Source organism: Hemitrygon akajei, chromosome 6, assembly GCF_048418815.1.
Source record: "Hemitrygon akajei chromosome 6, sHemAka1.3, whole genome shotgun sequence".
Taxonomy (NCBI): Eukaryota; Metazoa; Chordata; class Chondrichthyes; order Myliobatiformes; family Dasyatidae; genus Hemitrygon; species Hemitrygon akajei.
The window spans coordinates 161969692-161994230 of NC_133129.1; the positions used below are offsets into that span (position 1 = coordinate 161969692).

General features: G+C 40.8%; 1 protein-coding gene across 3 annotated transcripts in view; it reads right to left on the reverse strand.

Annotated features, from left to right (window-relative positions):
• Positions 1-24539, reverse strand: part of cstpp1 (centriolar satellite-associated tubulin polyglutamylase complex regulator 1) — a 298064-nt gene that overhangs the window by 144555 nt on the left and 128970 nt on the right. For all 3 annotated transcript variants that reach the window (XM_073049674.1, XM_073049675.1, XM_073049676.1), the window contains one exon: positions 20172-20302. In XM_073049674.1, coding sequence (XP_072905775.1) covers positions 20172-20302 — 131 coding nt within the window. The remainder of the gene's footprint in view (positions 1-20171; positions 20303-24539) is intronic.

A 24539-nucleotide genomic window follows, 5' to 3' on the forward strand; every position in this document is an offset into this window, starting at 1 on the left:
TGTGAATATTCAAGAGACTGGTTGCAGAAGTTTAAGAAAAGGAACAGCACTATATTTTTAAAGCGCCTGCTGATCACGAAAATCTAGCACCAGAACAAGTCTACAACACTGTACTGTAACCTTTTAATCAAAACACAGCATCACAGGTGGAGACCGAAAGCTTGCTGTTATTCGTTGTTGTTCAACAGCTGATTCAGGTATTCTCCTGATGCTGCTTTGTTACCTTGAACACATTATATTTTCAATATATTGATGGTACATAATAATTTTCACGGTAAGTACAGATGTGTGATGAACAAGTGTAAGACAATGACTGCTTACCGGTAGCACATAAATTAACAGTCAGAAATGATGGCAATCCCAAGCTGTCTCATTATATATTCCAAAATCTGAAAATTATCCAAGATCCAAAACACTTCTTGTCCTGGCTTCTTGTCACTTCCGGTCCCGGCAACTTATCAAGTTGGATAAGTCGCCGGGACCGGATGAGATGTACCCCAGGCTACGGTGGGAGGTGAGGGAGGAGATTGCTGAGTCTCTGGCTATGATCTTTGTATCATCAATGGGGACGGGAGAGGTTCCGGAGGATTGGAGGGTTGTGGATGTTGTTCCCTTATTCAAGAAAGAGTAGAGATAGCCCAGGAAACTATTGACCAGTGAGTCTTACCTCAGTGGTTGATAAGTTGATGGAAAAGATCCTGAGAGGCAGGATTTATGAACATTTGGAGAGGTATAATATGATTAGGAATAATCAGCATGGCTTTGTAAGGGCAGGTCCTGCCTTATGAGCCTGATTGAATTTTTTGAGGATGTGACTAAACACATTGATGAATGTAGAGCAGTAGATGTAATGCATATGGATTTCAGCAAGGCATTTGATAAGCCATGTAAGGCTTATTGAGAAAGGAGGCATGGGATCCAAGGGGACATTGCTTTGTGGATCCAGAACAAGCTTGCCCACAGAAGGCAAAGAGTGGTTGTAGACAGATCATATTCTGCATGGAGGTCGGTGACCAGTGGTGTGCTTCAGGGATCTGTTCTGGGTCCCTTACTCTTCGTGATTTTTATAAATTACCTGGATGAGGAAGTAGAGGGATGTATTAGTAAGTTTGCTGATGACACAAAGGTTGGAGGTGTTGTGGATAGTGTGGAGGGCTGTCAGAGGTTACAGTGGGACATTGATAGGATGCAAAACTGGCCTGAGAAGTGGCAGATGGAATTCAAAGCAGATAAGTGTGAGGTGGGTCATTTTGGTAGGTCAAATATGATGGCAGAATATAGTATTAATGGTAAGACTCTTGACAGTGTGGAGGACCAGAGGGATCTTGGGGTTCGAGTCCATAGTACGCTCAAAGCAGCTGTGCAGGTTGACTCTGTGATTAAGAAGGCATACGGTGTATTGGCCTTCATCAATCGTGGAATTGAATTTAGGAGGCGAGAGGTAATGTTGCAGCTGTATAGGACCCTGGTCAGACCCCACTTGGAGTACTGTGCTCAGTTCTGGTCGCCTCACTACAGAAAAGATGTGGAAGCCATAGAAAGGGCGCAGAGGAGATTTACAAGGATGTTGCCTGGATTGGGGAGCATGCCTTATGAGAATAGGTTGAGTGAACTCGGTCTTTTTTCCTTGGAGTGACGGAGGATGAGAGGTGACCTGGTGGAGGTGTATAAGATGATGAGAGGCATTGATCATGTGGATAGTCAGAGGCTTTTTCCCCAGGGCTGAAATGGTTGCCACAAGCGGACACAGGTTTAAGGTGCTGGGGAGTAGGTACAGAGGAGGTGTCAGGGGTAACTTCTTTACTCAGAGAGTGGTGAGTGCGTGGAATGGGCTGCCAGCAACGGTGGTGGAGGCGGATACGATAGGGTCTTTTAAGAGACTTTTAGACAGGTACATGGAGCTTAGAAAAATAGAGGGCTATGGTAAGCCTAGTAATTTCTAAGGTAGGGACATGTTCAGCACAACTTTGTGGGTCGAAGGGCTTGTATTGTGCCATAGGTTTTCTATGTTTCTGGCCCCAAGCATTTTGGTTAAGGGGGACTCAACTGTAGTACAAACCTCACATCAAGTATGATGCTCTCCTAAGGGATTGTTATCAGTGGGTCTTCAGGTGGCTGTAGAGGCCGATCCGAAATCCACATGTTCTGGAGCAGTGTGGACAAGTGTAAGTGGTGGCCGAGGTTAATGGTTTGGTCTTTTGGTTGTTCAGTCTCTCCTTTTGTAGCTCCTGCTTGTTCTCTGAGGCACAGCAGAGGACGTTTTCACGTAGCACATATCCCTCTTGAACAAATTTCCTCCTGTACCTACCGAGTCCAATGTCTTCCCAATTTTTAGATGTAATGTTGAATTTCTTCAAGCTGATTTTAATTTCATCTTTGAAGTTTTTCCTTTGCCCACCAGGGGCTTGCTGATCTTCTTTCAAATGTGAGTAAAGGATCTATTTTGGGAGATATGAGCAGGCATCTGAATGACATGACCCATCCATCGGACTTGGTGTTGTTGTACCATATTGGAGATGCTATTCATGTTGGCCTCCTCCAGTACGCTGGTGTTAGTGTGTCTGTCCTTCCAGCTGATCCTCAAAATCTTTCACAAGGATCTTTGATGATATTGTTACAGAGGCATTTCCCTCCTGTCAACAACAGGCATACTGCTGTCAACGGACTCCTCCTGCTTTCTGAAGTTTTCCCTGAATCAAAGCATGGTTTTCACCCTTCTAGAGTTACCACAGAAATGATCTTCACAGCATACCAATCACATGAAAAATGCTATGAACAAAGGCAGCACTTGTACTTGGCTTTCATAGATTTGACAAAGGCATTTGAAACAGTTGACTGCCAAGCTCTCTAGCATATACGTACTATTAAGACATGGTTGCCTTGACAAGTACTGAGACTACTGCACGATGGCATGTCAGCCACAGTACTCAGCAATAGTGGAGCTGAATCAGAACCTTTTACTATTAAGAATGGATTCAAACAGAGCTGTATCATTGTGCCATCTTTATTATTGACACCCTTCATCTTATTGATCAAGACCTGCCACAGCGAATCCCAATCATGTACAATCATGTGAACCTTATAGAATTTTCTCCATTTCTGCATAAATATGACAATATGACCTAAAATGTGATCAGATCTTCCAGCAAGTCCTAAAACTAGATAAATAGAACCCAATTAAATATATAACACAAAAAACATTAAACTTGTTCATTTATTTATTGAGAAAAATCATCTAATATTACAAGTATTTGTTGGAAAAAGTATGTGTACCTCTGGTGTAATGCCTTCTACAAAAGCTATTTGAAGTCAGGTATTCCCATCAATGAGATGAGATTGGTGATGAATTGTGGATTGTAGAGGTGCCCTGCCCGATAAAAAAGACATACAAAGTCAGGTTAGTGACAGAGTTTGCTCTTCTCAAAGGAGATCTGTTTATGTGCACTTTCAGAGGACCTTAGAAGAACTGTAGAGATGTGTGAAGCTCGAAAAGGCTACAAAAGCATTTCTAAAGACCTGAGTGTTCATCAGTCCACTGTAAGAGAAATTGCCTACAAGTGGAGGAAACTCAATACTGTTGCTACTCTCCCTAGGAGTGGGCATCCTGCAAAGATCACACCAAGAGCACAACACACAATGCTGAAGGAGGTGAAAAGCAACCTAACGATAACAACAAAAGACCCGCAGAAATCTCTAGAACTTGCTAAAGTCTCTGTTCATGTGTCCACTATAAGAAAAATACTGAACAAGAATGGTGTTCTTGGAAGGACATCATGGAGAAAACCACAGCTCTCCAAAATAAAAGGTTGCTACACATCTCAAGTTTGAAAAAGATAACCTGGATGTTCTACAACACCTCTGGGGACAATGTTCTGTGGACAAATGAAACAAAAGTTGGACTTCTTGGCAGAAATGCACATTGCTATGTATGGAGGAAAAACAGCACTGCACACAACACCAAAACTTCATCCTAACTGTGAAGCATAGTGCAAGGAGCATCATGGTTTGCGGTTGCTTTGCTGCCTCAGCACCTGGACAGCTTGCAATCGTTGAGGGAACAATGAATTCAAAACATTTTACAGGAGAATGTCAGGGTAGCAGTCCACCACCTGAAGCTTAATATATGCCTGGCTCTTTGTTGGCTACATAAAACAGTCCATGTTTCAAGCCTTCCTCAGTAATGCTCCTCAACCCTTCTTCTGCTACATTGATGACTGCATTGATGCTGTTTCACGCACCCATACTGTGCTCATCAATTTCATCAACTTTGCCTGAAACTTCCAGCCTGTCCTTATATACACTTCGCCCATTTCTGGCACCTCCTCCCCTTTCTCAATCTCTGTTTCCATTTCTGGAGACAAACTGTCGACCAACATCTTTTATAAACCAATTCCCATGGTTATCTTGACTATACCTTTTCCGACGCTATCTCCTGTAAAAATGCTATTCCCTTTCTCAATTCCTTCATCTCCACTGCATCTGTTCCCAGGATGCATCTTTCCTTTCCAGGTCATCAGAGATGTCCTCCTTCTTCAAAGAATGGGGTTCCCCTTCCTCCACCATCGATGATGCCCTCACTCGCATCTTCTCTATTTCCCAAACATCCGTACTCAAACTATCTTCCCACTGCCTTAACAGTGACAGAGTTTCTCTTGTCCTTACCTTTTCACCTCAAGAGCCTCCATATTCAACACATCATCTTCTGCATCTTCCACCATCTCCAAAGGGGTCCAACCACCAAACATATCTTTACCTTCCCCCTCCCCCCCCCTCCACTTTCCACTGGGATCACTCCCTCCATAATACCCTTGTCCATTCTTCCCTCCCCACTAACCTCCCTTCCAGCATTTATCCCTGTAAATGGCCAAATTGCTACATCTGCCCATCTACCTCCTCTCTCACATCCATTCAGGGCCCCAAACAGGTGAGGCAAGAGTTTACCTGCAAATATGCTGGGGTTGGCTACTGTGTCCAGTGCTCCTGATGTGGCTCCTCTGTGTTGGTGAGACCTGTCGAAAATTTAGGGGCTACTTTGTCAAGCATCCCAGCTCCAGCTGCATAAAGCAAAACTTCCTGGTGGCCAAACATTTTAATTACAATTCCCATTCCTGTTCCAACATGTCAGTTCATGGCCTCCTTTTGTGCCAAGATGAGGCCACCCTCAAGGTGGAGGACCAACACCTTATATTCCTTCTGAGTAACCTCCAAACTAAAGGCATGAATATTGATTTCTCCTTCGGGTAAAAAAAAAATTACTCACCCTCCCCTCTTCTTCTATTCCTCACTCTAGCCTCTTAACCCTTCTCACCTGCCTATCACCTTCCCGTGTCCTCTCTTCCATATCTTTCCTCTCCGATCAGATTCCTTCCTTTCCAACCCTTTATCTTGCCTACTCACCTGGCTTCACCTATCAACTTTTAGCTCTCCCTCCTTCCCGTCCCCCCATCCTTTTATTCTGGTATTTTCCTCTTCCAGTCTGGAAGTGTCTCAGTCTGAAACATTCAGTCTGACATAGGAGGCTCCACACAGATAGGAGCGAGTGATTTTAAAAAAATAACATTCATGGGCTTTCTTTACTTTTTTCTTTGTCAGCCCAACCAAATCAACAAAGGAGATTCCACACAGGTAGGGGCAAGTGATGTAAAAAGTAGTGATCATGGACTTTCTGCTTTTTCTGGTGGTCCCATCATATTGTGATTTATTAGCAAGGGTAAATTAATAATAAGGCAGGGTCAAGAGGAGCAACTATTGTGTGAATGTGCTAGTATTAGAGTGGGGAGGCTTTGGCTCAACAGGCTTTGGTGAGGTAAGTTTCTTCTTCATTCTTTGACTATTATGCACAGTTAGCACAGTGAGAATGGCTCCAGGAGTTACGGTGTGTTCTTTGTGTGAGAGGTCAGAATTTTGGGAGATCTCCAGTCTCTCGGATAACCACAGCTGCACCAGGTGCACCAAGCTGAAGCTCCTCGGAGAACATGTTAAGGAACTGGAGCTGCAGCTCAATAACCTTTGGCTCACACAGGAAAATGAGGAGGATATAGATGGGAGCTACAGGAAGGTAGTCACCATTAAGTTTCAGGATGGGTGAATGTCAAGAGTGGGAAAGGAAATGGGCAGCCAGTGCAGAATACATCTGTGGCCATTCCCCTCAATACCGCTTTGGGTACTATTGAGAGTGATGAACCACTGGGGGAAGCAGCAGCAACCAGGTCTCTGACACTGAGTCTGGTGCAGTGGCTCAGAAGGAAAGGGGGAGAAGAGGACTGCGTTAGTGACAGGGGATTCCACTGTTAGAGAAATGGGCATAAAATTCTGTGCACATGAAAGAGACACTAGGATGGTATTTTGCCTCCCAGGTATCAGGGACATCTCAGATCAAGCCCACAGCATTCTAAAGTGGGAGGGTGAACAGCCAGAATTCTTGGTACTACTGGCACCAATGACACAGGTAAAAAAGGGGAGGCGGTCTTGAAAAAAGAATTTAAGGAGTTAGGTAGAAAGCTGAAAAGTGAGTCCTCTAAAGGTAGTAAACTCTGTAATGCTGCCTGTGTCCCATACCAGGGAGAGTAAGAATAGGATGATTTGGCAAATGAATGAGTGGCCGAGGAACTGGTGCAGAGGGCAAGTTTTCAGATTTCTGAAACACTGGGATCTCTTCTGGGGAATATATGATCTGTAAAAAAGGGATTAGTTATACGTGAACCTGAGGGGGACTAATTTCCTTGCACTCAGGTTTTCTAGAGCTGTTTGGGAGAGTTTAAACTAATTTTGCAGGAGGATGGGAACCAGAGTGATAGGGCTGAGGATAGGGCATAGAAAAATGGTGCAGGAGTAGGCCATTCAGCCATTGCTATACAAACAAATGCAGTGTCTAGTCAGACTCTCAGGAAGAACAGGCAGATGATCGGGCAAAATTGCAGTCAGTGGGATGAGTTGCAGTGTAACATGGGGACAAACTCAAAAAGGGTGATGAATACAGGGCTGAAGGTGTTATATTTGAACACACACAGTATATGGAATATGGCAGATGATCTTGTAGTGCAGTTATAAAGATAGGCAGGTATGACATTTTGGATATCATTGAGTCTTGGTTGAAAGAAGATTATAGTTGGGAACTTCACATCCAAGAATACACATTGTATCAAAGGGACAGGCAGGTTGGCAGAGGGATTGATGTCACTCTATTGGTAAAAATGAAATAAAACCCTTAGAAAGAGGTGTCATAGGATTGGAAAATGAAGAATCCTTGCGGGTACAGTTAAGAAACAGCAAGTATAAAAAGGCCAGGATGTGAGTTATATAGAAGCCAGGGTGTGGGCTACAGATGACAATGGGAGATAGAAGAGGCATGTAAAAAGGGCAATGCTTCTTTAGTCATGGGGGATTTCAATATGTAGGTAGATTGGGAAAGTTGGGTTGGTGCTCAATCTCAAGAGAGAAAATCTGTAGAATGCCTACGAAATGGCTTCTTATAGCAACTTCTGTTGCTCTTGACCCCACTAGGGAAAAGGCTATTCTGGATTGGGTGTTGTGTAATGAACCAGATTTGATTAGGGAGCTTAAGGATAAGGAACCCTAAGGAGGAAGTGGTCATAATATAACAGAATTCATCCTGCAATTTGAGAGGGAGGAGCTACAGTCAGATGTATCAGTATTACAGTGGAGTAAAGAGATATGAGAGAGGAGCTGGCCAAAGTAGACTAGAAGGAGACACTAGCAGGAATGCTGGCAGAACAGCAATGGCTGGAATTTCTGGGAGAAAGTTGGAAGGCACAGAATAGATACACATCAAAGAAGAAGCATTCTAAAAACAAGCTGATGCTATTGTGGCTGAGAATGAAAGTCAAAACCAACATAAAAGCAAATGAGGGAGCAGATCATAGAACACAAATTACTGGGAAATTAGAGGATTGGGAAATTTAAAAAAAAATAGAAACCAACTAAGAAGCTAAAAGGAGGGAAAAGACGAAATATGAAGGTATGCTAGCCAATACTATCAAAGAAGATCCAAAAGTTTTTTCAGATATATAACAAATAAAAGAGAGTCGAGAATAGATATCAGACTGCTGGAAAATGATGCTGGAGAGGTAGTGGTGGGGGACAAGGAAATGGTGGACAAACTGAAGAAGCATTTTGTATCATTCTTCATTATGTAAGACACTACAAGTATGCTAGAATTTCAAGAGTGTCACAGGTCAGAAGTGAGTGTAGTTGCTATTATTAGGGAGAAGGTGAATGGGAAGCTGAAAGGTCTGAAGGTAGATAAGTCACTTCGACCAGGTGGACCACTTCCCACAATTCTGAAAGAGGTAGCAGAAGAGATTGTGGAGGCATTCGTAATGATCTTTTAAGAATCAACTAAATTCTGACAAGATTCCAGAGGACTGGGAAATTGCAAATGTTACTCCACTCTTCAATAAGGGAGGGAGGCAGAAGAAAGTAAGTTACAGGTCAGTTAGCCTGACCTCAGTGGGTGGGAAGATGTTGGGAGCCAATTGTTAAGGATGGGGGGGGGGGGGTCTCAGGGTACTTGGAGGCATGATATAAAAGGCCAAAATCAGCATGGTTTCCTTAAGGGAAAATCTTGCTTGACCAGTCTGTTGGACGTCTGTTCCGGTCACCTCACTACAGGAAGGATGTGGAAACCATAGAAAGGGTGCAGAGGATACTTACAAGGATGTTGCCTGGATTGGGAAGCATGCCTTATGAGAATAGGTTGAGTGAACTCGGCCTTTTCTCCTTGGAGCAACGAAGGATGAGAGGTGACCTGATAGAGGTGTATAAGATAACGAGAGGCAATGATCACGTGGATAATCAGAGGCTTTTTCCCCAGGGCAAAATTGGCTAGCACGAGAGGGCACAGTTTTGAGGTGCTTGGAAGTAGGTACAGAGGAGATATCAGAGGTAAGCTTTTTTTTTTACACAGAGAATGATAAGTGTGTGGAATGGGCTGCTGGCGACGGTGGTGGAGGCAGATACGATAGGGTTTTTTAAGAGATACCTAGCCAGATACATGGATCTTAGAAAAATAGAGGGCTATGGGTAACCCTAGGTAATTTCTAAGGTAAGGACATGTTCAGCACAGCTTTGTGGGCCAAAGGGCCTGTACTGTGCCGTAGGTTTTTCTATGTTTTTATGAATTTTTTGAGGAAATAACAAGCAGATGGACAAAGGAAAATCAGTGCGGTTTGGACTGTCAGAAAGCCTTTGTCAAAGTGCCAACATGAAGCTACTTAACAAGATAAGGCCCATGGGATTACAGGAAAGATACTAGCATGTATAGACCGGCTGGCAGGAGTCAAAGAGTGAGAATAAAGGGTATCTTTTCTAGTTGGCTGCCAGTGATTTGTGGTGATCCACAGTGGGGTGTGTGTTGGGACAGCATCTTTTTACATTACAAGGGGCGATTGCTAAGTTTTTGGCCTAAGGTAGAAGGAGTCAATTTTAGGAAACCTAGCACATTTATTTTTCAACATAGTCCCTTCCTACATTTATACTCTTAGTCCAGCGATCATGGAGCATACAGATAGATCTTGGACCTCCAGAAAGTGTCCACAGCATGGGTGATTGAAAGGTTCATGGCTTAAAGTAGAAGGAGATGAGTTATACAGCTCTTGTTACATGCACATGCAGGTCAACTCTGTGAGTGATTATGCAGAAAGCTTGAAGTTAATAATTCATCTTCTTCTACCTCAGACCACGAACTTATCAATCACCCCTTATATATGTCATTGGTTCCGATGACAGTGGCCAGCTTTCTAAATGATATGAAGATAGGTGGAGGGGCAGAAAGCAGGGAGGCTGCAGAAGGAATTATATTGGAGGAATGGGCAAAACGGTGGCAGATGGAATACAGTGTTCTGAAATGTATGGTCATGCACTTTGGTAGAAGGAATAAAATCAGAGACTATTTTCTAAATAGGGATAAGGTTCATAAATATGAGTCGGAAAAGGACTTGAGAGTCCTCATGCAAGATTGCCTAAAGGTTAACTTGCAGGTTGAGTCGGTGGTGTGGAAGGTAAACGTAATGTTAGCATTCATTTTGAGAGGACCAGAATAGAATTAACAGATTTTGGTTGCTAACGATCAGTAAGAAATTGCATTCCATCCACAGACAGCTGCACCTTTCTGATTCCCTTGTCTCTATTCTTTAACGTGATTTTATCTTTTAACACCCTTGTTTTTCTATTTCCTTGGATGGAACAACAAGGATGTAATGCTGAGACTTTATAAGGCATTGGTCAGACCGCACATGGGAATAGTGTGAGCAGTTTTGGGTACCTTATTTAAGAACGGATGTGCTGACATTGGAGAGTGTTCAGAGGAGGTTCGCAAGAAAGATTTCAGGAATGGAAGTGTTATTATATGAGGAGTGTTAGAAGAATGTTGGGGGAAATCTCATTGAAACCTATCAAATGTTGAACGATCTAGATAGAGTTTGCGTGGAGAGGATGGTTCCTATAGTGAGGGTGTCTAGGACAATAGGGCAGAGCCTTAGAATAGAGGGACATCCATTTTTGGAATGAAGATGAGGGATTTCTTTAGCCAGAGGGTGGTGAATCTGTGGAATTTGTTGCCAAAGGTGACTGCAGAAGCTGGGGCATTGGGTGCATTTAAGGCAGAGGTTGATAGGTTCTTGATTAGACAGGGTGTGCAAGGTTATGAGAAGAAGGCAGAAGAACGTGCTTGAGAGTGAAAATGGATCAGCTATAATGAAATGGCAGAGTAGAATCGATGGGCCAAATGGCTTAATTCTGCTCCAATATCTTATGATCTAATATGAGGGGAGCCACCCAATATTAAGAGGAGTGAGGTTGTGGTGAAACAGTGGCAGAGATGATTGGTTATCACACATGGGAATTGGTGGGGGGAAAGTGAGGAAAAATGGGTAAATAAAGCAAGGTAAGGGAGCTGGGAGACAGGCAGTTGGTGGATATAAAACAGAGGTAAATGGAGCCAGATAGGAAGAGGGGTGAATGAAGATAGTGAAGGTGATAAGCAGAAACACAAATGGTCCCAGTGATAGAATCTAATAAGTAAAGGTGATGATTTGAGAGGGAGAAGCTTAAATCACATGTATCAGTATCGCAATGGAGTAAGGGAATTTTAGAGGCATAAGAGAGGAGCTTCCCTAGCTGGATTGGAGAGGATACTGGTGGGGATGACGGCAGAGGACATGGCTGAAGTTTCTGGGAATAATTCACAAGACGCAGGATAGATATATGTCCCACAGAGGAAGAAGTTCTCAAGTGGTGGGGGGTAGGCAACTGTAGCTGACAAAGGAATTTAATCATGGCATAAAAGCCAAGGAAAGGGCATATAAGTTAGCAAAAGTGAGTGAGAAGTTGGATGATTGGGAAGCTTTTAAAATCCAAAAAAAGGTGACTAAAAAGCTATAAGAAGGGAAAAGATGAAATATGAGGGCAAACTAGCCAACAATTTAAAGCAGGATACCAGAAGAATTTTCAGTTATATCAAGAGAAAAAGGGAGGTTGGAGCTGATATTGGGCCACTGGAAAATGAAGCTGATGAGGTAGTAATGGGGGACAAAGAAATGGCATATAAACTTAAAGGGTATTTTGCATCTGTCTTCACTGTGGAAGACAATAGCAGTGTGCCAGAGGTCCGTGAGTGTCAGGGAGCAGGAGTGAGTGCCATTGCTAATACAAAGGAAAAACTGCTTGGCAAACTCAAAGGTCTAAAGGTGGATAAGTCACCTGGACCAGATGGACCACATCCCAGAGTCCTGAGAGAGACTGCTGAAGAGATAACAGATGCACTGATCATGATCTTTCAAGAATCACTTGATTCTGGCATGGTCCTGGAGGACTGAAAGATTGCAGATGTCACTCCACTCTTTAAGAAGGGAGAAAGGCAAAAGGTAGGAAATTATAGGCCAGTTAGTGTAACTATTAACTAAATGGAGAGAAGGTTCAAACATCAGAGGTGCAGAGGGACTTAGGAGTCCTCATGCAAGATTCATAAGGTTAATTTACAGGATGAGTCTGTGGTAAAGAAGGCAAATGCAATGTTGCCATTTCTTTCAAGGGGAATAGAATATAAAACCAAGGAAATAATTCTGAGCTTTTATAAGACACAAGTCTGGGAGTATTGTTAATAGTTTTGGGCCCCTTATCACAGAAAGGATGTGTTGTCATTGGAGAGAGTCCAGAGGAGATTCACAAGGATAATTTCAAGGATGAAAAGATTAACATATGAGAAGTGTTTGACAGCTCTGCAATTTAGAAGAACGTGTGTGGTTTTCATTGAACCGAATGTTGAAAGGACTAGATAGGATGGATGTGGAGAGGATGTTTCCTATGGTGGGGGTATCTAGAACTAGAGGGTACAGCCTCAAAATTGAGTGGCGGCATTTTAGAACAGAGGTAAGGAGGAATATTTTTAGACAGAGAGTAGTTAATCTGTGGAATCCTCTCCTCTACCACAGACTGTGGTGGAGGCTATCCGTGGGTATTTTTAAGGCAGAAGTTGATCGTTTCCTGATCGGTCAGGGCATCAAAGGATATGATGAGAAGGCAGATGTGTGCGGTTGAGTGGTATCTGGGATCAGCCATGATGGAATAGCAGAGCAGACTCAATGGGCTGAATGGCCTAATTCTGCTCCTATGTCATATGGTCTTATGGTAATGATAACCATTGCGGGGGGGGGGTGGAATCTGAAGGAGGATGGTAAGGAAGGTGGGGGAGGGTGTAAACACTGGAGGTAAGGATTATCTACAACTTGAAAATATAATGACCATAACTTTGGGTACAAAGTTCAAAGTATATTTATCATTAATTTATGTATACTATGTACAACCTTCAGATTTGTCTTCTTACAGACAGCCAAAAGAAAAAAAGAAACCCAATAGAACCAATTAAGACGGACCGTTGCAACACACACAAACTGCTAGATGAACTCAGCAGGCCAGGCAGCATCTACGGAAAAGAGTACAGTTGACGTTTCAGAATAAAACCGTTCATCAGGACTGGAGAGAAAAAAAGAGTAAGAAGGTGGGGGAAGGGGAGAAGATAGGTGAAACTGGGAGGGGTGAAGTAAAGAGTTGAAGAAAAATGACCAAACATCCAATGTGTGAAAAAAGAGAAAAATCATGCAAACAATAAAAGTAAACAAATAACACTCTGAATTGAATTTCATGAAAGTGAGTCCACAGATATAAAGCCAGTTCATTGCTGCAGCCAGTCCAAGGGCCCAGTAGTTGCAGGCCACAGCCTCAGTTCAATGCAGAGATGAGCAAACCTTGTGGAGCAGTGAGCTGAATGCCGGTCACTCTCCTTCAACCCTGAAATTGTGGCCCAGTTTTTAAATTGGCCAAACATCAGCTTGTAACTTACTCCTGGATCTGGGCCCCACTGCTTCGATTCAGCCCCAATATCCGCTCCAGCAATGGGCAAACACTGGCTCAATCCTTGCTCTTGGGCCTGGGCCCCATAGCCTTGATTCACCCCAAACCTGCCCATACCGCAACCTTACTGTATCTTCACAACTCGCGTTCATACCACAGAAATGCCAGGTTGTTCAGACAGTTTAAAAGCACAACTCCAAAAAGTAAAGTTCCAGGCTATTGCGTGATCATTGTCCATAAAATTGTAATAGAATAGATAGTAGATTTGTTTGCTGCCAGTAAGAAGTGGCTGAACCTATACCCAGAACACAATACAGGCAGAATACAGAGTGTTACAAAAATCTGGTCTTGATGCACGGTTTCAACCTAAAATGTCAACAGTTCCTTTCCTCCCACAGATTTTTCATGACTGGCTGAGTTTCTCCAGCAGATTATTTATTGCTCTAGATTCCAGCGTCTATAGTCTCTGTGTCTCCAAGCTATGAAGAGTTGCTTCTTTGGTTTACATTGGGCGTCATCCTGGCATTGGAGAAGGCCAAAGGTGGCAGTTCGGCTGGGGAAAAGAAAAGCAAATTGAACGGGGAGTTTGAGATGGCATTGGTAAACAGAAGGCAGATGCACTGCGAATCAGTTGCTATGTCTGCTGTTGGTATTGCCAATGTAGAGAAGGCCACAAAGGAGCACCGCCTGCCACCATTGCTACAAATTCCAATATCTGCAGTTTCTTGCAATTCCAACTACACACTCCTGCTCACCTTCGCAAATAAATTGTACACGTGCCTCCCTGTGAGCATCCCAGCTGAAGTCTTCAATTTATATGTGCATTTAATTTGCAGTTTTATGATAAAACAGATACTTGAATGCCACTGTGATATTTTTATTGTATTTCAAAGTTAAAAAGGTACATCAATTCTTTATTGATCCAAATATATGAATTTCAAACCACATAAGAAAAACCCCTCACGTAATTACATGAAATGAAGACAAAAGTTTTAATGTTAATTTATAGAAGATATTCCCCAGTGGTTATTTGCCTGTGCCATTCTCCTTGGGATCAGTAAAGGTAAAAATTACTATTTAGGTCCTCGAGTTCTTTTTCTATCATAATTATAGCCTTCATAAATGAATGGAGTTGATCTTTAAAAAATCCTTCTTTTCCATTTTACAAGCACATACATGCAATGTAGTAAGAAATCTGAAGGTGAAATATTTTTGTTCCTATACACACATATAATTAAGAAAATAATCCAACTTTTAAGATCTAATGTCAAATTTGCAAAAGCATGACAACTATTATCATATGAAAACTATTAACACAGGTTCATATTTCATCAGTAAAGAAAATAGACTGCAAAATTGTCCATTAATTGTGGCTATGATGTGGAACTGGTTCTAATGTGCTGTTTAATACATATAAGTACATGTGCAGTGAAAATGCACTTACACAGATAATGGACAAAATGCTTAAATTTTATGCTTTATGTCTAGTGATACTAAATTACCATTGGCAAAACCTTGCATAATTCAGACTTGATAACAAGGCTGTTAAATTGGAGTTCAGCAGTCCAGTTGATGGTGCACATTAAGCGTGCTCTGCTGAACATGCGTTCTGAGTAGGAGGGATTAACTCAGTCCTGTTCTTTTGTTACATAATTTCTATAGATGGTTAGCTTGGAGTTTCCAGAGTTTTGCAGTGGTGTCTCAGAGCCAGAGGAGTTTGACTTGGTTTTAAGGGTTCTGCAATAACCAGAAGCACAAGAGATTGTACAGATACTGAAAAATAAGAGCAACACACAGAGAATACTGGAGGAACTCAGCAGGTCAGGCAGTAACAATGGATTGGAATAAACAGTTGACATTTCAGGCTGAGACCCTTCATTAAGACTGGAAAGGAGAAGGAAGAAGCCAGAATAAGAAGGTGGAGGGAAGGGTAAGATGTAGAAGCTAGATAGATGGTGATTGGTGAAGTCCGTTGGGTAGGGGATCGGGAATAAAGTGGGAAGCTGGGAGGTGATAGGTGGAAAACATAAAGGGTTAAGGAAGAAGTAATCTGATAGGAAAGGAGAATAAACCATGGGAGAAAGGTAAGGGAGAGAATGTAGGTGATGAGAAGAGAAGAGGTAAGAGGGGAGCCAGAATAAGGAATGGAGGAAGAGGGAAGAGGAAGGGAGAAAAATTACCAGAAGTTAGAGAAATCAATGTTCATACCATCAGGTTGGAGGCTATCCAGATGAAATATTATGTGTTGTAGTCAAGGAGGCCATGGACTGACATGTTGGATTGGGAATGGGGATTGCGATTAAGATGGTTGGCAACTGGGAAAGCCTACTTATTGTAGATGGAGAGAAGATGCTTGACAAAGTGGTTCCCTCAATCTACATTGGGTCTCACTAACGTAGGCGAGGCCGCACTGGGAACACTGGATATGGAATATGAGGTGTTGCTCCCACAATCTGAAAGTGACCTCATCATGGCAGTAGAGAAGGCCATGGACCAACATGTTGCAATGGGAATCACGAGATACTCTTGGGGTAGTGCATTACAGCACAATTGAATAGGAAAGATGTAGAGCAGAAAAATCTGATAGAAGTGCAAGGAGAATGGAAGGAAGGAGGACCTCAGTGGAGACCATATCCAGCATTAATTTTCAAGAAACAATTCTGTTTCAAATGACATGCCCTCACAAGGTAATGCTGCAAACACAAAAAATTATCAAATAATCTCAGTACTGCAAAATAACACAGATCCAAGTCAATTTGCTTACTCTAATTCCTGGATGTCATTCACAAGCTTTGTGGTTTGGCAGTGTCATAAAAGGAAAAAGCCCTGCAAAATGTCTATATTTTACATACGCATATTCTGAACCATGCAAGCCTTGAACATCAAACATATCACATAGGCTTAATATGAATCTACATAAGAAGAATGCCAATGAAAGTGAGCAGATTTTTTAAAGAATGTACATTAAATGATGATTTGAAACAATTATCTCCTGAACCTGTGCACCTACATGTCACAGAGACACTTACTTATTAGTTATACCTATTTAACAATTAATTATAATGGCCTTGGAGATGGGAAGACGTTTGTTTTGATAATTTCAAGCCACATCTATGATTTTATCTCTACTCGTATGTTATATAGCTTTTTCATAATGATGAAATGTTAAGAAGCATATTTTGGTACATTTCCTCTACTCATAGGAATCTGCTAATTGACAGATTAATTCCGTTCTTTGACTTCTAATAACCGATACAACAATGGTTTGACATCACCGCTCCCATTTTAGAACTTGGCAATCAAATTGTTGCTCTCTTTATTTTCACAAAATACATGCTAAGCATCAAAAGAATGCCACACCAGGGCTTTCTAAAGGAATTATAAATAAAGTGGAACTTACTTGATGTTTGATTCCTCTTGGCTACTGCTATGATTCAACACTATATTCTGCTTTCTGACTTGAAGAGCTATGACTATAGAGGTCTAATGCTGAGTAGCTGATGACAGAATAGACCTAATGGGCATTAAAGCCTCCTCTCTCATACTTTTTTTTTATGATTCCACAGTCCTGTCAAGTTTCAAAACTCAACGGGTTATGGCATGGTGAGTGTTGAATGTGTTTTTGCTGACCTCAATGACCCCAACCACATGAGGTTCTGAACGGGATAATAAGAGGGGGGAGGGGGCACAGAGAGCATGACATGATATTAAAGGAGTAATAAAGAGGAGAATGACTCCAAGTTTAACATAGAAACATAGAAAACTTACATCACAATATAGGTCCTTTAGCCCACAAAGCTGTGCCGAACATGTCCTTACTTTATAAATTATCTAGGGTTACAAAACCCTCTATTTTTCTAAGCTCCATATACCTACCCAGGAGTCTTTTAAAAGATCCTATTGTATCCCCCTCCACCACCATTGCCAGCAGCCCATTCCACGCACTCACGACTCTCTGCTGAAAAAAAAATTAACCCTGACATCTCCTCTGTACCTACTTCGAAGCACATTAAAACTGTGCCCTCTCGTGCTAGCCATTTCAGCCCTGGAAAAAAGCCTCTGACTATCCACACGATCAATGCCTCTCATCATTTTATACACCTCTATCAGATCACCTCTCAGCCTCTGTTGCTTGAAGGAAAAAAGGCCGAGTTCACCCAACCTATTCTCATAAGGCATGCTCCCCAATCCAGGCAACGACCTTGTAAATCTCCTCTGCACACTTTCTACAGTTTCCACATCCTTCCTACAGTGAGGCGACCAGAACTGAGCACAGTACTCCAAGTGGGATCTGACCAGGGTCCTACATAGCTGCAACATTACCTCTCGGCTCCTAAACTCAATCCCATGATTGATGAAGGCCAATGTACCGTATGCTTTCTTAACCACAGAGTCAATCTGCGCAGCAGCTTTGAGTGTCCTATGGGCTCGCACCCTAAGATCCCTCTGATCCTCCACACTGCCAAGAGTCTTAGCATTAATACTATATTCTGTCATCATATTTGACCTACGAAAATGAACCACCTCACACTTATCTGGGTTGAACTTCATCTGCCATTTCTCAGCCCAGTTTTGCATCCTATCAATGTCCTGCTGTAACCTCTGACAGCCCTCCACACATCGATGATACCTCCGGCCTTTAATGCCACATTTTCACAATTTGTCAGGTACCTGAACTTCAATAAAACTCAAATTGTTAGAGCCTATGATTCAATAATGATAGATTCACCAAAATCTACTGTCTGCTCCAGCCACACCTGTAATTTCAGGCCAAGGCAAGGGCTATGATTTCACTGCCTAGCGAATCATACTAGGCATACTAGAATCATACTGGGAACTGCCTAGTTCCTTCAGAACAGATGATGGATATGTCAACACTTTGCCCATTGGCTCTGATCAAGACATTGAAGGTAAATGTGAAGTTCCATTTACAATCAGCAACCAAACAGGTAAAATTTCTCTTCATGTGTGTTTTACTATGAATGGAAAAAATAAATATATTTCCTATTTCATGCTTGGATGTTTCACTCAGGACCACCAGAAGTAATGAGTTGATTCCATCAACAATTACCTCAATTTTTTGTATAGCTTGGGTTCCTGCAAACAGTCTTACAGTTACTCCAACCTTTAAACGTTCAGTGAGTCAATACATCATTAGCTTTCCAACAGCTGACTTTCTCACTTAGAATATGAAGTGTAGCCAATAATATCTATCAAAACAGCGTATGTAAATTAATTAAATTCTTAAGAATTTAATGTCTGAGGACATTGGAATACATTTCAATGTGATTATGTGTCCTTAATTAATGCTCTTTGGTTTAATTGTGAAGATAAATATTTTCAACTTAAACTTCATGTTTAGTATAGTTGAATACGGGCATTCTTCACCTATGCTGGTGGCCTGAGACACAATAAGATGTGTATTTAGGACAAGCCCTGTTTTTTTCTTTTCATCATCCATCTCTCTATATCCTAACTTTCATCAAGAAAAAATTAAGACCCATATCTTATGCATAGTCACATTCTAAAATTCTACATGATCTGGCAGCAAACAGAATTATTTTGTTCAAACATGATTGTGAAAATCTATTACACAAATAATGAATACAAAATATATTTGTGAGTATTTAGTCAAGTGAAGCAATTTATTTAGGTGATGCTTCCCAACAAGCAAATTTGGTAATTCAGATTTTGACAATAAACTTGGTGGGAAGTCACCTATCAAAAGTGAAATACAAACAGCATTTTGGTTTGTTAATTTATGGCTCTTGAAACAACAATAGGAGCAATTTAAAAGCTGAAAGTAATTAGATGTCACCTTAAAGTAAATAGCAAAACATTTGGGGAAAAACACTATTAATATTTTCTAAAAATGTAGTATGTTGTTATTATCTGGAATGCACCATATGGAAGAGATACTGAGGTCATGAGTCTCTGGCTTCCCTCTGCAAAGCACTTTCATGAAGCTCTCTACACCTTCTACAATGGATGTCCAGGTTGCAGATAGTGAATCTGTAGGCTTAAAGGTTTTTTCCAACCAACATTTCCAACAATACATCTCTATGTCTTCCAGCAGTGAAATAAATTCTTGTCAGGTCTCCTTGAAGAGTTGGTGTTGTAATTTCAATTACTGCTGATTCATTTTCACATGAGTGCAACAAGCACAAAATGATTAGCATTTAAGAAATACCAAAGGGAAAATTATGAAGTTGCTCATTTTCAGTGTGTTGTTGATGATTGAAGAAATATATATATATATTTCCAAAATGTATGTTAGACTCACATGAACAAATGATTGAATAACAAAATCAAAATATATATATGTGTGTGTGTTTAGTTTTGATCTTTGTTCTAAATTACATGAATTTTGCAGACCTTCCCTGGTATACTAATCATTATTTAACCTGAGTTATTTTAGCTCAATCATAATATGATTTAATCTTGAATAACATGGCTAGTGCATTTGCTGAAGAATAAAAACATATGTGTTTTAAAGAACATTGGTTTTGAATTTTGTGAATAACTGTGACTACATGAATGAAAAGGATAGAAATATTTTAAAGCTTATATGTACTTTCTGATCATGTATAGTAAATTCCTTTTAAAATGCAGTTTTAAAACGTTCTCAGAGCTTAAATAAGAAATACAGTAGGTAATACATATACCTGCTATCACCAAAGTAATAGTTGTAAGAAGCTGGAACCACAAAGGAGAAACGTACTATGTGAACAACTTTTTTAAGTAAAAGACAAGCAAGTTGTGAATAAAAGGAAATTTGCAATGGATTACTGGGAGCATCTTACCTCCATTCTTGCCAATTTGTCGAAAGCACTGCCAGAACATTCGTATAAATGAGGCTCTGTTGTAGGGGGTGGCTTTCACAAAGCTGAACTCACGAAACAAAATGTGACTTCCACGTTTAACACTGGTGAAACTAAACAAAAAGAGACATTAATTATGAATAAGACACAAGACAATTCCATTCATTATTGAGACTGCATGAGACAACTACTCATCAAACAACATGGACGAGGGAAATGTACTTTGGACAATGTATTAACTTCATGATTATCACATATCTGCTCTTCTATAAGTTTGAAGCACATTAGAGACACTAAACGACAAAAGGAATAATTCATTGCAATTACATTAAGAATGAGAGGTTACACTTATGAAAGAGAATATAGAAAATGTGACCTATATAACTTTGCTCAGTGAAACTCTGAGGGGAAATGGGGTGGAGATGATGGAGTTGCTGATGGATAAGAAAAGCAATTTTCCATATTCTGTAACCATAAACAAAGTAAAGCAGTAAAATTTTGTGTCAAAACCTGACTACTGACATCTACAGTGAAGTGCTTACTTGAAGAGTTCAATTTGATGAATGACATGTCCATTCCTTTGTCCATTCATTCCTCCCCGCTAATCTCCTATCCGATACTTATCCCTGCAAGTGGCCAAATTACTACACCTACTCATTCATCTCCTCCTTCACTTCCATTCAGGGTCCCATACAGACATTCAGGTGAGACAACATTTCACCTGTGAATCTGCTAGGGCCATCCATTTTGTCCAGTGCTCCCAACGCAGCCTCCTCGACATTGGTGAGAACTGTCATAAATTGGGGGACAGCTTCGTTGAGCACTTCTACTCCTTTCGCCTAAAGCGGAACTTTGCTGTGATCAAACATTTTAATTCCAATTTCCATTCCAACATGCTAATCCATGGCTTCCTCTTGCACCAAGATGAGGCCACCCTCAGGGTGGAGGAGCAACACCTTATATTCCATCTGGGTAGCCTCCAATATGATGGCATGAATATTGACTTCTCCTTCAGGTAAAAATAAAATTTTCTCCTTCTTCCTTCTTCTTCTATTCCCCACTCTGGCCTCTTAGCTCTTCTCACCTATCTCCTCCCCCTGGGTCCCCAACTCCTTTCTTTTTTCCCCTATAGTCCACTCTCCTCTCCTATCAGATTCCCTCCTCTCCAGCCCTTTCCAACCCACCAGGTTTCACTTATCACCTTCTAGCTATCCTCATCCCCCCCTTTTTATTCTTGCGTCTCCCACCCTCCCCCCCACTCCAAAGCATAGGTTTGAGTTTGTAATTCTGTATAACAGCTTTGTCAGCCTAAACATACCACACGTCCCATCCCCACTACGTTACCATTTCCTCTCAGAGTCACCTTAGGTACTTAGATTCCCTTTATATAGATACCATCAGTCTATGCATGTAAGCTAATCTAATGTATTTAAAGTAACACACACACAAAATGCTGGTCAACAGGTCAGGCCTCTTCTTCAGGGTCCTTAAGAAGGGTCTTGGCCTAAAACATCATCTGTTCATTCATTTCCACAGATGCTGCCTGACTTGCTAAGTTCCTCCAACATTTGTGTGTTGCTTTTAACAATAAATGCCATCCAAAATGGATTCTGAAAAAATACCTTATTTTGAAACAAAATTAACAAAATCTTTAGTCAAGAAAGATATCAATAGCTATCCATATTATGGTTAATGCTGTGATTAAATAATCCTGAAATGTAAGACAGCAGTGATAAAATTAGCAAATATCAGAAAAGTGTGGCATTAAGTGAAGTATAATGTAGTACAAACCAATGCAGTTGAATCATGAAGGCAATTCATTCTAAAGGCTATAACATTGTAAGTGAGCAAACATGAATTACAAAGTCTTCTTATTCAACTCTGTCATGCTTTATTAGATTGGTTTGCCTTTTGTAGTTTACCTTCAATCACCATTATTTAACACCACAGTTGAGCTGAAAGGTCATATAGATACCACACATGAAACTTTTCATACTGTCCATTAGTACATAAAACACTTTCTCAATTTTTGTAAAACCTTTTTTTGTTTTAATCAGTTAAGACTTTGAAAAAACAAAAGTGAAACAAACCTCACAGGATTATATTCCCATTTGCAAACTAGTTGGGTTATTTTTTCAATCTTATGAAGGTAAATCCCAAAGAGTACATCTGTATTTGTGTTGTGCAATATTTACAACAAATATTTGCACAATGGTCCAAAGATCAAACTAAATTTGAAGCAATTTTGTTATCAGAGTATATATATGTCACCATAAACTGTCCATTTTCTTGCAGGCATTCACAATAGATACAATAAACACCAAAGAATCAATAAAAAACTGCACACACAGAGGGACAAACAACCAATGTGCATAACAAGACAAACTGTTCAATTTCAAAAACTACTAATAGATAAAAAGATAGATAGATATTTGATTAATTAATACTAAGAACATTAGTTGGAGAGTCCTTGAAAGTGATTTCATAGGTTATGGAATCGTTCAGTGCTGAGGTGAGCAAAGTTATCCACTCTGGCTCAGGAGCCTGATGGTTGAAGGGTAATAACTGTTCCCGAATCTGGTGACAGGATCCACATGTTTGTTCTTTGAAAGAGATTCTATTAGTCCCGTCATCATGTTCTTCACCACAGCTTTGAAATATTTTCTTTCTCAAGCATTTTACCCTAGTATCTTTTGATTATTCTGAAACTGCTTCCACTATCCATTCAGTTTACTTCTTATCATAACAAAGTCTTTAGAAAAAGTTAGTTTAAAATAGCTTAAAATCCTTGTGACAGACCATGGGGGAAACATTTTTTTTCATTACTGCAATTAGATTTGGCTGTTTTCTTGAAAATGTCACAGTTATGGTGTGACTAAGGCCACTTGCATGTCCTCCTACAGGCCACAAGGTTGTGAATTTATGACTCTTCACCAAGGTGACTGAGAGCAGCAGTGTGGGAAATGAAGGAGATGCAAGTGAGGTCTCCAACACATACTGCAGTGGCAAAACCATGTTTCCTGAACCATTTCAGATATCATGGAGTGGAATGCTTCATCTCAAAAAGCAGATGCAACCAAGATGGAGGAACTGAGAGAAAGGGGTGGCATCATTACAAGAGACAGGGCTGGAGTAAATGGGTTCACAGTAAATGTTAATGGATAGCTGGGCTCCTGAGATGGGGAGATAGAGATCTAGAAATGTGAGTAAAGTGTCAAGAACAGTTCAAATGCATTTGAGAGCAGGGTGGAAGTAAGTAATGATGATAAAGTTGGAGGCACCACCAATGCATTTATGGATATATTGGGGAAAGAGTTGCAGAATAAAAGCAGAGCAGGTTTGGAACACAGACTGCTCCATGTAGCCAATTAAACTACAGTCCATGCATGTTCCCATGGCTACATCTTAGATTTGTTAAAAGGTGGGAGGAATCAATGAGGTTCAAGATGAGAATAAGTGTGGCCAGGGGAGCTGAGGAACTGGTAGAATGTAAATTCTGCAGAGAAATGGAGGGCTTTATGGTCTTTCAGAATCAGGTGTAATATCATCAGCATATGTTGCAAAATTTGTAGTTATGCAGCAGCAATACATAATAATAAAAAACTATAGATTACAGTAAGTATATATTTTAAAAAGTTAAATTCAATAGTGCCAAGAAAGGAAAGTAGTGAGGTAGTGCTCATGAACTGTGCTCCCTCTAAGCTGTGCACATGTACACACGCACACACGTTTTTCAACCAGCGCACAAAGGAAATTAATGTGCGCATAAAAGGTTAGTTACCTAAAATAATGTAGTAATTAATAATTATACTTATTGAAAATAATCTTTTAGCTAAATGGTTCCGTTAACTAGATAGTCAGTTTTTCAAATACCACAACGCGCATCACTAATTTACATCACCTCACCTTTCCTGTTCCGGTTTGTACAGCTGCGTCACAGCGGCAGCCATCATTGGCGGACAGTGTTCATACCATAAACTTCACATTTGGCAATGAACAAGTTAATGCGTGTCTAAAATATCATGTTTTTGTAGCTGAAAATACTGTAATAGACAGACAGTTTAATGATTTCAAATTTTCCGTGCAAGAAAAATTAAGTCCAAACTGATTTCAAACTTTGCTCAAATGGTGGCATTTGTACTTCAAAATGAACAGTTTTCGACCTTGCACAGTCGATGGACATTGGGGGAACCTTTCTTGCATCTAGTGCTGACTGTGAGCGAGGGTTTAGCCTAAGGAATCAACTCAAAAACAAGCTGAGAAACCATTTAGGTGAATGTCATTTGGATATTGTCATAAGGTGGGTATTGGGAACGGACCCAAATGCAAGACACAGACTAGGGAGAGGTC